Below are 14,975 nucleotides of genomic sequence, written 5' to 3' on the forward strand. Positions count from 1 at the left end.
GCACATTCTATCTCAGTAAGATTATCACATGGTCACTTAATGTTCCATTGATGAGAACACAACTAATTCAGGATTACAGTAGAACTTTTAAAAAAAAAGGACACAAAAATAAATTAGGAATCTATTTCTAATTGTGAAGAGCTTGATGAATTTACCATATATTTTTGAAATTTTGTTTGAAAAGTAGAAATATTAAATTTGTATTAATTATTTTGTCTCTGAAATCAAAATAATTCTATATGCTTTGAACCATTAACAGTATAATCACTGACCTTCTAAATGCAGAAACTGACTTTTAGTTATGCTCTCCACTGGTGGCAGAATGTACCATTAACAGTTTACTTTGCAGCATTGACTAAACCCATGACCAACACCCCTGCCCACCCCACCCCCATTACTTGCATTGTTATTGGCAGCAGGAATACGAGAAGCCCCACTGTCTCTCCAAGTTACAAAGCACCCTAATCAGGAAAGTTTTTCATTGCGTTCGGTCATGCTCAATCAAAATCCTGCAACTTCCCAGCTTCACCACACAGAATACAGCAATTCAAGAGAGGAATCAGCAACGTTGCCATGATTGACTATATCCAAAAGTTAATTAATCAAAGTTTAGATAAAGGCACAGAGTTATAAATGAATGATTTTTAAGTTCAATTCTTCCATACTACACACCCATCCAAAAATGGGTCTAAAATTTGCAGAAACCACAGTACCTGTTATACAGCCTAAAACCAGGCCTTACATGCCAACTTATTCATGCTCAACAAGGTACCATCTAATGTAGTCCCATTTGCCTGTATTTGGCCCACATCACCTTGAAACCTTCCTATCTAGGTACCTGTCCAAATGCGTTTTAAAGACTGTAATTATACCCTGCCTCTCTCTCTGGCAGCTTGTTCTCTTACCCTCAATTCCCCTTTAAATCTTTCTTCTCTCAATTTAAACCTTTTTTTTTAAAAAAAAGAGTTTTGGATTCTCCTACTCTACAAAAAGGTCTGTGATCAACCAGTGTTTCACATATTAAAAACCTTTATAAGGACATCCCTCAGCCTATACAATTTGTTCTTATAAAGCATCAAATGTAACAAGAGGTGTGAACTTGCTTTTCACTGTGAGCTTGTAACGTGCATCACAATTACCCAGGAACCTATTGTAGTTATTATTGCCTGCAATAGCCAAAACTACAGGGAAAACACATCTCTTATTATTGCTCAAAGTTCAAAGTAAACTTATTATTGAAGTACATATATATCACCATATCCAGCCCTGAGATTTGGTTTCTTACAGGTGTACTCAATAAATCCAATAAGCATAATAGTCAATGAAAGGACCCCAGCCAACAGGATGGAAAACCAGTACACAAAAGACAACAAACTGCAAATACAAAAGGAAGAAAAAGAAATAATAACCATAAATCAATAAGCAATAAATACTGAGAACATGAGATGAAGTGAGTGCATAGCTGTGGGAACAGTTCAATGATGAGGCAAGTGAAGTTGAGTGAAATCCCCTCTGGTTCAAGAGCCTGATGGCCGAGGGGTAATAACTGTTCCTAAACCTGGTGGTGTGGGTCCTGAAGCTACTATACCTTAGAAACATAGAAAACCTACAGAATACAGGCCCTTCAGCCCACAAAGTTGTGCCAAACATGTCCCTACCTTAGAAATTACTAGGCATACCTATAGCCCTCTATTTCTCTAAGCTCCACGTACCTATCCAAAAGTCTCTTACAAGACCCTATCATTTCTGCCTCGACCACCGTTGCTGGCAGCCCATTTCACGCATTCACCACTCTCTGCATAAAAATTTACCCCTGACACCTGACATCTCCTCTGTATCTACTCCCAAGCACCTTAAACCTGTGCCCTCTTGTGGCAGCCATTTCAGCCCTAAGAAAAAACCTCTGACTAGCCACACGATCAATGCCTCTCATCACCTTATATACCTCTATCAGGTCACCTCTCATCCTTTGTCGCTGTAAGAAAAAAAGGCTGAGTTCACTCAACCGGTTTTCATAAGACATGCTCCCCAATCCAGGCAACATCCTTGTAAATCTCCTCCGCACCCTTTCTATGGTTTCCACCTCCTTCCTGTAGTGAGGTGACCAGAACTGAGCACAGTATTTCAAGTGGGGTCTGACCAGGGTCCTATATAGATGCAACATTACCTCTCGGCTCCTAAATTCAATTCCATGATTGATGAAGGCCAATACGCCGTATGCCTTCTTAACCAGAGTCAACTTGCACAGCTGCTTTGAACGTCCTATGGACTCGGACCCCAAGATCCCTCTGATACTCAACATTGCCAAGAGTCTTACCATTAATACTATAGTCTGCCATCATATTTGACCTACCAAAATGAACCACATCACATTTATATGGGTTGAACTCCATCTGCCACTTCTCAGTTCAGTTCTGCATCCTATCAATGTCCCGCTGTAACATCTGACAGTCCTCCACACTATCAACAACACTCCCAACCTTTGTGTCATCAGCAAACTTACTAACCCATCCCTCCATTTCCTCATCCAGGTCACTTATAAAAATCAAGATGAGTAAGGCACTCCCACAACAGGCACTCCACTGGTGACTGACCTCCATGCAAAATATGACCCAACTACAACCACTCTTTGCCTTCTGTGGGCAAGCCAATTCTGGATCCACAAAGCAATGTCCCCTTGGATCCCATGCCTCCTTACTTTCTAAATAAGCCTTGCATGGGGTACCTTATCAAATGGCTTATTGAAATCCATATACACTATATCTACTGCTCTTCTTTCATCAATGTGTTTAGTCACATCCTCAAAAAATTCAATCAGGCTCGTAAGGCAGGACCTACCCTTTGCAAAGCCATGTTGACTATATTATACTTCTCCAAATGTTCATAAACCCTGCCTCTCAGGATCTTCTCCATCAACTTACCAACCACTAAAGTAAGCCTCACTAGTATATAATCTCCTGGGCTCCCTTTCTTGAATAAAGGAACAAAATCCGCAACCCTCCATCAATTAATGATGTAAAGATCATCGCCAGAGGCTCAGCAATCTCCTCCCTTGCCTCCTACAGTAGCCTGGGGCACATCTCATCCGGCCCCGGCAATTTATCCAACTTGGTGTTTTCCAAAAGCTCCAGCATATCCTCTTTCTTAATACCTACATGCTCCAGCTTTTCAGTTCACTGCAAGTCATCACTACAATCACCAAAATCCTTTTCCATAGTGAATACTAAAGTATTCATTAAGTACCTCTGCTATTTCCTCTGGTTCCACACATACTTTCCCACTGTCACACTTGATAGGTCCTATCTTTCACATCTTATCCTCTTGCCCTTCACATACATGTAGAATGCCTTGGGGTTTTCCTTAATCCTGCCTGCCAAGGCCTTCTCATGGCCCCTTCTGGCTCTCCTGATTTCCTTCTTAAGCTCCTTCCTATTAGCCTTATAATCTTCTAGATCTCTAACATTACCTCTAACATTACAGGGGGCAAAAGTTTAAGGGTAACATGAGAGGGAATTTCTTTACTCAGAGTGGTAGCTGTGTGGAACGAGCTTCCAGCAGAAGCAGTAGAGGCAGGTTCGATATTGTCATTTAAAGTAAAATTGGATAGGTATATGGACAGGAAAGGAATGAAGGGTTATGGGCTGAGTGCGGGTCAGTGGGACTAGGTGAGAGTAAGCGTTCAGCACGGACTAGAAGGGCCAAGATGGCCTGTTTCCGTGCTGTAATTGTTATATGGTGATATGGTTTATACCTAGCTCTCTAAACCCTTTGTAAACTTTTTTCTTCTTGACTAGATTTGTTACAGCCTTTGTACGCCACGGTTTCTGTACCCTACCAGAACTTCCGTCTCATTGGAACGTACCTATGCAGAACTCCGCACAAATATCCCCTGAACATTTGCCACATATCTTCTGTACCTTTCCTTGAGAACATCTGTTCCCAATTTAAGCTTCCAAGTTCCTGCCTGATAGCCTCATAACTCCCCTTACTCCAATTAAACACTTTAAGAAATTTATTCATCTCAGTGTTTCTGAACTTACCTTCATCCTGACTACAGCAGCGAGAACAGAGTTTGAGCTGGGTGGTGAGGGTTCAATGATAGATGCTACTTTCCTGCAACAACGCTCCGTGTAGATGTGCTCAATGGTGGGGCCTTAGTGATGATGGGCTGGGCTATATCTACTACTGTTTTTTAGGATTTTCCATTCAAGGGCTTTGGTATTTCCATACCAGGCTGTGTTGTAGCCAGTCAATATACTCTCCACCTCACATCTATAGAAGCTTATCAAAGTTTTAAATGTCATGCTGAATCTTCACAAACTCCTAAGGAAGCAGAGGCACTGTCATGCTTTCTTCATAATTGCACTTACATGCTGGGCCCAGGAGAGGTCCTCTGAAATGTTAACACCAAGGCATTTAAAGTTGTTGACCCTCTCCACCTCTGATCCCCTGATGAGGACTGGTTCACAGACTTCTAGTTTTCTCCTGATATCAATAATCCTCTCCTTGGTCTTGTTATTGTTATGGCCAGACTTCCAGTCTCTCTCATATATGCTGATTCATCACCCCCTTTGATTAGGCTTATGACAGTGGTGTCATCAGCAAACTTAAATATGCCAATGGAGCCGTGCTCAGTCACAGAGTCAAAAGTATAAAGTGAGAAGAGCAGGGGACTAAGCAGACAGCCTTGTGGTGCACCTGTGATGATGGAGATTGTTGAGGAGATGTTGTTGCCAATCTGAACTGACTGGGGTTTGCAAGTGAGGAAACTGAAGATCGAATTGCATAAGGAGGTATTATGGCCAAGGTGTCGAAGCTTATTGATTATTTTTGAGGGGATGACAGTATTGAATGCTGAGCTGAAGTCGATAAAGAGCATCCTGATGTATAAGTCTTTGCTGTCCAGATGTTCCAGGTTTGAGTGAAGACTCAGTGAATTGGCATTTGTTGTGGACCTGTTGTGCCAGTAGGCAAATTGGGGTGGATTAAAGTTGCTTCTGAGGCAGGTGTAGATATGCTTCAGCACCAACCTCTCAAAACACCTCATCACTGTGGCTGCAAGTGCTACCGGACAATAGTCATTGAGGCAGGTTACCACACATCAGTATTTGCTCGAAGCAAATGGGTGCCTCAGTGCTGAAGCAAGCAGTAAAAGATCTCAGTGAACAATCCAACCAGTTGATTAGCAGAGGTCTTTAGTACTTGGCCAGGTATCCCACCAGGGTCGGAAGTTTTCAGAGGGTTCATACTCCTAAACAATGCTCTCACGTTGGCCTCACCAAGTCTGAAATCATAGGATCATCAGGGTTGTGAGAGTTTGTGATGGTTCCTCTATGCTTTGACAGACAATGCAAGCATAGAAGGCATTGAGCTCATCTGGGCTCATCTGGAAGTGAAGCTCAGTTCTTGCCAATGTGGCTCGATTTTACTTTATAAGAAGCAATAGCATTCAAGCCCTACCACAGCTGCTGCGCATCCTTCATTGATTCAGGTTTAGTTCAGATCTGCCATTTTGCCCGTGAGATGGCTTTCTGGAGATCGTATCTGGACCTCTTGTAACTTCCTTGGTCACCGCACTTGAATGGCTTTGATCTGACCCTCAGCAGTTTGCAGATCTCATGGTTCATCCAGGGCTTCCGGTTCAGGAAGACTCTGAATGATTTTGTAGGGACACACTCATCTACGACTTGTTCATTAACTTGTTCATAATTGTTCACTAATTTATAATCGTTATATTTGTGTATTAACGACATTTACTGAATTACAGTTAATTTCTGTTCCAAACATTTTTACAAGGCATTCATTATCCACTGATGGGAGATTGATTCAGTACACTTAGTTTTCTCTCTGCTTAAGAACTCCTTTTAACGTGGAGGTTCAGATCAAGACATTATGGTATGGCACAAACTTCTCTTGTCATACAGAATTTATTCATAATGACCACCTTCATATGCAGCTGTAATGATTTCTATATTTAGCTCAGTAAAATAACATCTTACTTGCTTGCACATAACTGAAACATAAGCAATTGTTTGATGCCATTTATATAATGACAGAGGAGAGTAAGAATTCAGTTATGATTTCCTTATGAATTATTTGACCACATAATGTTTCTGTGTACAATTTTGCACTGAGTATTCCTTTATAACAGCTCCTATTTTAGTCAAGCTTTGTAATATAACAAAATAATTTTGATTTAATTTGTTGAAGAGCAGCCATGAAAGCAGACACGGTCTGCTTCACGGATGTGAAACTCACAACTGCTGTATAAATAGTTCACAATTTATTTTAAAAATGGTGCTTATAGCCCCAGCCCTCCATTGCTGGAAACATTTCTGTGAATTTTTTTCTCCACCCTTTTAATTTAATCACATCCTTCTTATAATATTGCAACCAGAACCACAGCACAATACTCCAGCTATAACTTGGCATCCCAGTTCTTGTGCTCAGTGCCCCAACCAATGGAGGCAAACATGCCAAATCCCTTCTTCATCATAATCTGAGTTACCAGTTTGCCTATACACCTGCTTCTTCTTTTTCTTAACTAAATCAGAGCCTCATTATTCCACACCAATCAGAGTTCCCTAATAATGTCAGCCATGCCCTTCACTCTAATAGAAACATGTGGCCTTTAAGACTCTTTATCTCACTTTTAAAACCCTCTCATTGCCAGATGTTTCTACTTGCTAACAGCCTCTCACAAACAATCTTTTGCAAGTTCCTGGCACATGCCATCAAAGTTAGCCTTGCCCCAATTTAGGACATTAATTTGTGAACTTTTTTCCCTATTTATTCCATAATTATTTAAAAATAGAATTACAGTCATTGGTCCCAAAATGCTTCCCCAATGACCCACCAATAATCTGCCTAGCCTCATTTCCTAAGAGGTTAAATGTTGCTCCTCTCTATCAGTGCAAATTACATATCACTTGAAAAAAAATCCTTGGACACATTTCACAAATTTGCCCCTTTAATTGTTCCATCGAAAATGATAAGTTTAATTTTGTGAATAGATGTGCTTGTGGAACTAAATTCCTTCAGGGCATCTACAAGAATGCAGAAACAGCAAGTTAGCAGGATATGCTAACCAGTGCATGTTTAGCTGAAGATCTGACACTGCCAAAGATGAAAATTCACAAGCTTCTTCCTCATCCCATTGAGCTCTCTTTATTATGTTACTCCACAAAGCTGTGTTCCACCCAGAAGCTGAATTGACCACCTGCTGAACCAAGCTGTGACTCACCAGGATGTGGACAACTGTGAACTTCCCAGCACCAAAACAGCACAACTTACTCATGGCTTGTGAAATTTTCATAACAGACTAGAAGCATTAGTATTCTGAAGCAACACAGAGTTTACAGGAGTACGCAGGTCAAACAACATTTGAGGAAGGAAGGCATCTCTCAGATGTTACACAATCTGCTGAGCAATTCAGGTTCATTTCCAAAAAAACTTATTAGCGCCTTGGAAGCACATAACAGCATTGTGATCAGTTGGAGTATTATCTGGAGACATGGATTACTGATGATAAAATTCCAGCACAACAGGGGGAAATGTAAAAAAAATCAAGTAATTGAGTAAATGTCAAATAAATGAAAACTAATCTCAGGAAAGCTGATTGTAAAACTAGATTGTTTTCAAAATCCCCAAGGTTCCATAATGTCTTTCAGGGAATTAGGGGTGGATCCAAGTCTCCTGCCAAAAGATCCCACACCACCAGGCTCAATTAAAGTTATTATCCTTCAACTAACAGGCTCCTGAACCAGCGTGGATAATTTCACTCAACTTTGAACTAATTTGACAACCTATGGACTCACTTTCAAGGACTTTATAACTCATGATCTCAGTATAATTTATTTACTTATTTTTTTTCTGTATTTGCATTTTGTCTATTGAACATTTGATTGTTTATCAGTCTTTGCTTGTGTAGTTTTTCCACTAATTCTGTTGTATTTTCTTTGTTCCACTGTGAATCCCAGCAAAAAAAAATGAACCCCAGGGAGACCTATACCTACTTTGATAATAAATTTACTTTGAACTTTGATACATATTGCCCCAGTCAACAATGCCTACATCCTGTGAACAAAATAAAAACTTTGGAATTAATCTTTCTTCCAACTTCATAGTAGAAGAAGATGAACTATTCAATTTGTTTCAATATTATTGAATATTGTTCCCAGCTGTGGACAATCCTGGGGGGGGGGGGGGTAATTAAAACTGATCCCATGTCCCTGAACAAAGAGGAAAAAGTCCATTTAACTTGTCCGTAAGTGTAAGTCATGGATTCCCATCCTTTTTTATGTTCTGGACCCTTACCATTAACTAAAGGGTCCATGGACCCCAGGTTGGGAACCACTGGTGTTAATGATGGGGTGGCAAGTGAGGTGAATAGGATTGCCTTAGCTTCAATGAATTCCAGAATCAAGCAGCATTTGAGACACTGCACCAACACTTGATATGAGATAAACACTACTGGTCTTGTGTCAGTAATAGAGTCTTCGGGAAATGGCAGCCATTCCGGAATTGCGCGGAATTGAAACGTGAGAAATTTTTAAAAATCAGAAATTTTACAAATGAAAGAAGGCTCCTACACTTATCTCAATGATTCTGTAACCATTCTTTTAAATACTGTCATATTACCTAATGATTCTACACTTTATAAATCCAGTAATTACAGAGTTCTCAGCAGCCTTGTGCATGCATCATTGGATATTTTGTTAGCTTGGCAGCATGCCAGGCAACTATTAACTCACAACTCTATTATAATCCAATCACGTTTATATTCATACATAAATACCTTATAAGTCCAGACTATTCTATAAATGAAAATCAAAAGCATGAACTAACAGGCTTAAAAAAGTGTCGGTTTGTGGCATGCCAGTCGGTCAATGTTGTGCATATATGCAAAATACATTGGAATGAACTAACACTGCATTAGAAAGACTTCAACAAAGTGCAGGAGCAAAATGTCAGTTTCTTCTTTAAAATTCCTTCAAATAGACAAACAAAGGTAATAACCCAGTATATATTGTTTCAAAATGTAATTTTATAGCCTGGAGTTAATTCAATAATACATCAATGAAGATGAGAATTTCAATACATTTTAGAAGTAATTCAAATTATTTGTACATTAGCCCAAAAAAGATTATCCCATGCTTGTACAATGTTTATAGTGAAGTAAAATATGGGTTTGATTTGTACAACGTGCAGTTAAAGAGGGGTAAGAATACAAAAAGCTAGAATGCCTTTGGCAAAAAACATGCTATTTAATAGGTTTGGATATGGAATTTGGAATTTGCAGTTCTTGATCACAATGAGAACCTTTCTTCAATTAGACATTTTAACACTGAAGCGACATTTGCTCAAGGACACAAGCATGGATCTCCAAATATAACCATTTGATTCTTCTTGCTTGTGAATGGTGAGTGGGGAGGTGAAAAGAACAAAATATGATATTCTCCATGAAGAGAAAGGCTCATTTTCTAAGTTGTATCATAGATATATAGAACCAAATGCTTTTCAAAAGAAACCATTTATTTGTATCTGCCTTATTCTACTGTCATATAATAACCAACTGATTCCTGCCAGTATAGATTTGATGGGCCTCATATTTATGATGAATTTTGAGAAACTGCTGTCTATATTCTACCTTAAAACTAAATTTCAAAACTAGTTCAATGACTGCAAATTACTCATGGCCACGGTTCCTGAAGAGCTTGTCGTAGAAGCAGGGACAAAGTAAACGCAAGACTTTTTTTTTCCTGTCAGTTCCAATTAAAATTATAGAGTCACAGAACATGGAAACAGGTTCTTCAACCCGCTAGATCTAGGTCGACCATCAAGCACTCACGTACACTAATTCCACACCTCAGTGAGTTCCATGTCCGCCACAACACTAAACTCTTCTTCCACCCCCTCCATCTCTGAACCTATTTCTTTGGCAAGGACTCCACCCTCCACCGATGACCCCTTCTCCCATCTTCAGCCCTCCTCTGCTTCCTGCACACCCCTCCTGGTCTTCTGCCTGCTCTGGGCCTTTTCATTGCCAACTCCCAACGGGACATTAACCATCTACAATGGTTCAACACTCGCCTCTCCTATTCCAACCTCACTCCTTCCGTACACTCGGCTCTCCACTCCCTCCGCACCAAACTTAACTTCACTATCTAACCCATAGATAAGGGAGGTATTGTTGTAGTCTGGCATTCTGACCTCTACCTTGTTAAGGTCCAGTGCCAACTCTCAGACACCTCCTTTTACTTACCCCTCAAACAGGACCCCACTAGGGAACACCAGGCCATTGTCTCACACACCATCACCTCCACCAACCTCATAGTTCCCATACCTCCCATTTCTACCTCCTAACCAAAATCCACAAATATGTTTGTCCAGGAAGACCCATTGTTCCAGCTTGTTTCTGCCCTACTGAACTCATATCAGCATACCTCGAATCTGCTTCATCCCACCAGTTGAGTCCCTGTGAGACCTGATGTAGATTGGGAGACCACTTCGCCAAGCACCTATGCTCCATCCACCAGAACAAGCAGGATCTCCCAGTGGCCACCCATTTTAATTCCACTTCCACTTCCCAGTCTCATTCCAATATGTCCATCCATGGTATTCCACTATCATGATGAGGCCACACTTAGGTTGGAAGAACAACACCTCTTATTCCATTTGGGTAGCCTCCAACCTGATGGCATGAACATCGATTTCTTTAACTTCCGGTAATGCCCCCCAGCAACCCCCTTCACCATTTCCCATCCCCTTTTCCCTCTCACCTTATCTCCTTGCCTGCCCAACACCTCCCTTTGGTGCTCCTTCCTCATTTTCTTTCTTCCATGATCTTCTGTCTTGTTCACCAATCAATTTCCGGCTCCTTACTTCATCCATCCCCCTCCAGGTTTCACCTATAACCTTGTGTTTCTCTCTCCCCTCCCCCCACCTTTTAAACCTACTCCTTAGCCTTTTTTCTCCAGTCCCGCTGAAGGCCCAATATGTCGATTGTACTCTTTTCCAGAGATGCTGCCCGACCTGCTGAGTTCTTCCAGCTTTTTGTGTGCGTTGCTTGGATTTCCAGCATCTGTAGATTTTCTCTTGTTTTCCATTTTTATAAATACAGATTCTATCTCTCATCTACACACTTAGGGCAATTCACAGGGGACGATTAACCTACCAACGTACACATATTTAGGATGAGGGAGGAAGCCAGAGTACCTGGAGGAAACCCACACAGTTACAAGAGGAACATACAAATTCGACAGCACCTGAGATCATAATTGAACAAGTCAGAGCTCCATTAGCTGCTTCATTGTGCTGCCACAGTATTGGACCACTGACACTATTTCACCCAAATAGATTTATATTTTCTATGTACAATCAAGACTGAACAATAATTCTGTCAGTATCTAGATCCATCAGTGCAAATGCTAGAAATCCAGAACAAAAAAGGGGAACACCCAGCAGATCAGGCAGCACCAGTGGGGAGAGAAAGAGAGCCAATGCTTCAATAACTCTTCATCAGAAGCAGAAAACTAGCATTTTTAATTCAGAGAGAAATAGAAGGGTTGAGTCTGTGATTGTGTTAAACTAATTACACTAAGACCTCAATATCTGCTGACTTACTGACTTGTTAACTGTGGATGCACAGATTAGTGGTGAATCTGTGCAATTTGTTGCCACAGGTGGCTGTGGAGGCCAAATCATTAAGTATGTTTAAAGCAGAGATTGACAGATTAGTCAGGGCTTGAAGGGATACGAGAAGACTGAAAATTGGTGCTGAGAGGGAAATGAATCAATCATGATGAAATGCCAGCGCGGACTTGATGGGCCAACTGGCCTAATTCTTTTCTCCCATTTACCTCCTGCCTTATAATTTTAATTTCACACATTTTGTTTTTAAAGACAACAGAAGCATATTGTATTGTGGCTTCTTTAATTCCTGCTCACCTTCTTTACCTTCAGCCTTTTCCAACATCCCATTCACTATGGCGACAGCAGCAGCCCCATTTATCTGACCAGCTGAATGGATCAGACTTGCCTTGCAGCCTCCCTGGCCATCATTCTGGACCAACAGGTAATAACCAGAAATCTCTCCTTTCAGCTCAATCTCTGGAACTGGAAGTAAACAAGAAATTTGGTGTGCTGAAGGTGAAACATAAAACAGTGTAGTGCAAGACATATTATGTACCTGGGTTTTTATCATCAATCCAACTGCATTCAACTGCAAACCATTTGACTGCTTTTATTTGCTTTCCTACTATTTTACAACATCAATAGACTGCCAGTTCCCAGCACTGACTAAGATTGGCCTTTGTACAATGCCTGAAGTTCCATTTATAGGAAACTTTGAATACTTACACTAGGAGACAATTTCTTTTTTTGCTAGGTTTCCACATACCAAAGTGAGGGGAAACTGCTAAGTATAATAATGGAGACATGCACAATGGAGACTGGAAACAAAGCTTACAGAACATGAACTTCAATTCAAAATTAGTTCTTGTGGGTAATTATTAAAACCTAAATTAACTTCACTGGTAGTAAGCGCCACAGCTTCTGCAAATCTCTCACCATTCCAGTTGTACAGCCACTGGATGGGTTTTACCTTCAAAAGTATTTTATCTCTCTTGCCAACACCCTGCATTCCAAAAGGTCGGGCTACGGTTTGGGAAAGGTAATGCACAGTGAATGAAATGGCATTGTACTAATTTGATCATCCTTTTCCATCTTACCACAGCAATACCTATTTAGCTGAAGCAACTGTGCAAAAAGGTCTTGTAGGAGAACCTGTTAATACCCCATTACTAACCACATGGACAGATCATGGTGCCACATTCATACCCTCACGTTGTTCCTTGGCCCATTCTCAGGGTTGTTTGTACTTATAGTTGAAACAAAATCACCACTTGTCTCTGACAAGAGGTGAAGTATAGGCAGGACATTCAACTAACACATCAAGCTACACAATCTCATTTTTTGGCATGACTTTTAGAACATCAGTAGAAAGACAAAGGTGAAAGCAGTAATTGCATCAATTAAATATGATGGTAATCAAGATTAATCTAGATTATATTTTTAATCACCAAATAAGATTATTGTCAAACATTGCTTGGCAGCTTCAAAAAAATTGACACAATCAAGTCATAAAAAAATAAGCAATTAAAGGGAGAGTAAGGAGTGAACAACAATGAACTTTGGGTCAAACTAGAGTTCTTAAAGTGTACCTACTAAATATACAGATGTTCCCATGTTCACATACTGACCTATGTTGAGACTGATATATTTGAATAATTTTATCATAGATTAAATGGACTGAAAATTATAATAAGGCTCAATGGAGGGTGCAGAGGAGATTCCTGAGAATGATACCAGGAAAGAAAGGATTAATGTACAAGGAGTGTTTGATGACTCTGGGCCTGTACTTGCTAGAATTAAGAAGAATGAGGTGGAATCTCATTGAAACCTATCAAATATTGAAAGCCCTAGATAGAGTGGATATGACGAGCATGTTTCTGTAGTGGGTGAGTCTGGGACCAGAGGGCACAGCCTCAGAATAGAGAGATGTCCAAGCAGAACATAAATGAGAAAGAATTCCTTTAACCCAAGGGTTGTGAATCTGTGGAATTTATTACCACCAACAGCTGTGGAAGCTAAGTTATTGAATATATTTAAAGCTGTAGTTGATAGGTTCTTGTTTAGTCAGGTGTCAAAGGTTACAAGTGAAGGGAAGAGAATGGGGTTAAAAGGAATACTAAATCAGCAATAATCGAATGGAGAAGCAGATTCAGTTGGCTGAGTGGTCTATTTGTTCTTCTATGTCTTATGGTCTTATCGTCCTACAACTCATGTTCTCAGGTTATATTTTACTTGCATAGATTGTCTTCCTTAGCACACTGGTTGTCTGTCAGTTTTTGTTTAGTACAGTTTTCTTTGTATTTCTTTTCTCCCTGCAAATGCCTGCAAGAAATGAATCTGAAGCTAGTCTATGATAACACATTGATTAATTAATAACATATAATTTGTAATAAATTTACTTCGAACTCTCAAGGAACAATAGAATAGAAGTCCCTTGCTTTTTCAACCTGGACAATGAGAAACACAGCGGCACAGCTGGTCAAGCCGATGCCCCGCCAGCTCTAGTGCCACTGGTTCAATCCGGACCTTGGCTGCTGAGTGGAGTTTACACATTTCCTTGTGATTGTGTGTGCTTCCCCTGGCAACGCCAGTTTCCTCCAAAGGTGCAGAGGTTGGTGGGTTAACTGGATACTGTAAATTTTCCCTAGTGGAGGACAATTGTATGAAGTGATGGGAACTTGAGTATATTTTGGGATTAGTGTAAATATGTGGTTGATGGTCAGGGGGCGAGCCAAAGGGTCAGTTTACATGATGTACACACTATGACCTGATTTCATGACTAAAAATAAAGTATAGTACAACCTATAAATAGCTAATGAATCCAGAGCATTAGTTAATAACTATAAATAAACTTCTTTTTCAGGATGTTGATATAAGCAGATTGAAACTTCGTTAAATTATCTATCTTTGTTATCAGAGGAGAAATAGCGAAGGTGAATCAGATTGTAAAATGTTATAAAATTTACCAGTACAATCTGCTTCCAGCATTCATTAACTACAAGCAGCAGTTGATATAGTAAGATCAAATTTTTGCAGGTAAGTTGAGCAGACCTCATTTATACATTCGGTGGTTGTTTAACATTGACTTGTGGAATCACAGGAAGCACTCTATATGGAATGGAAGGAAGTCAGCTGGCATCATGGCAATTCAATGTCAGACCAATACAGCTGGTCTCATTTTCTTTCCCTGCCACTATAACTCTTCAATCTGTTACCCAGTTCCTTACTGAATGCCGCAAATAAGCTACCTCCACTATCCCCGAAGAAATTCATTCCAACTTGTAACCATGCATTGCAAAAAAAGTCTTACTAACTTCCATCATGTCATTATAGACTTTATC

General features: G+C 40.1%; 1 protein-coding gene across 2 annotated transcripts in view; it reads right to left on the bottom strand.

Moving 5' to 3' along the window:
* Positions 1 to 14,975, bottom strand: part of mtbp (MDM2 binding protein) — a 101,281-nt gene that overhangs the window by 31,896 nt on the left and 54,410 nt on the right. For both annotated transcript variants that reach the window (XM_059973099.1, XM_059973088.1), the window contains exon 12: positions 11,950 to 12,117. In XM_059973099.1, the coding sequence (XP_059829082.1) occupies positions 11,950 to 12,117 (168 nt within the window). The remainder of the gene's footprint in view (positions 1 to 11,949; positions 12,118 to 14,975) is intronic.

This window comes from Hypanus sabinus, chromosome 1 (genome assembly GCF_030144855.1).
Source record: "Hypanus sabinus isolate sHypSab1 chromosome 1, sHypSab1.hap1, whole genome shotgun sequence".
NCBI lineage: Eukaryota > Metazoa > Chordata > Chondrichthyes > Myliobatiformes > Dasyatidae > Hypanus > Hypanus sabinus.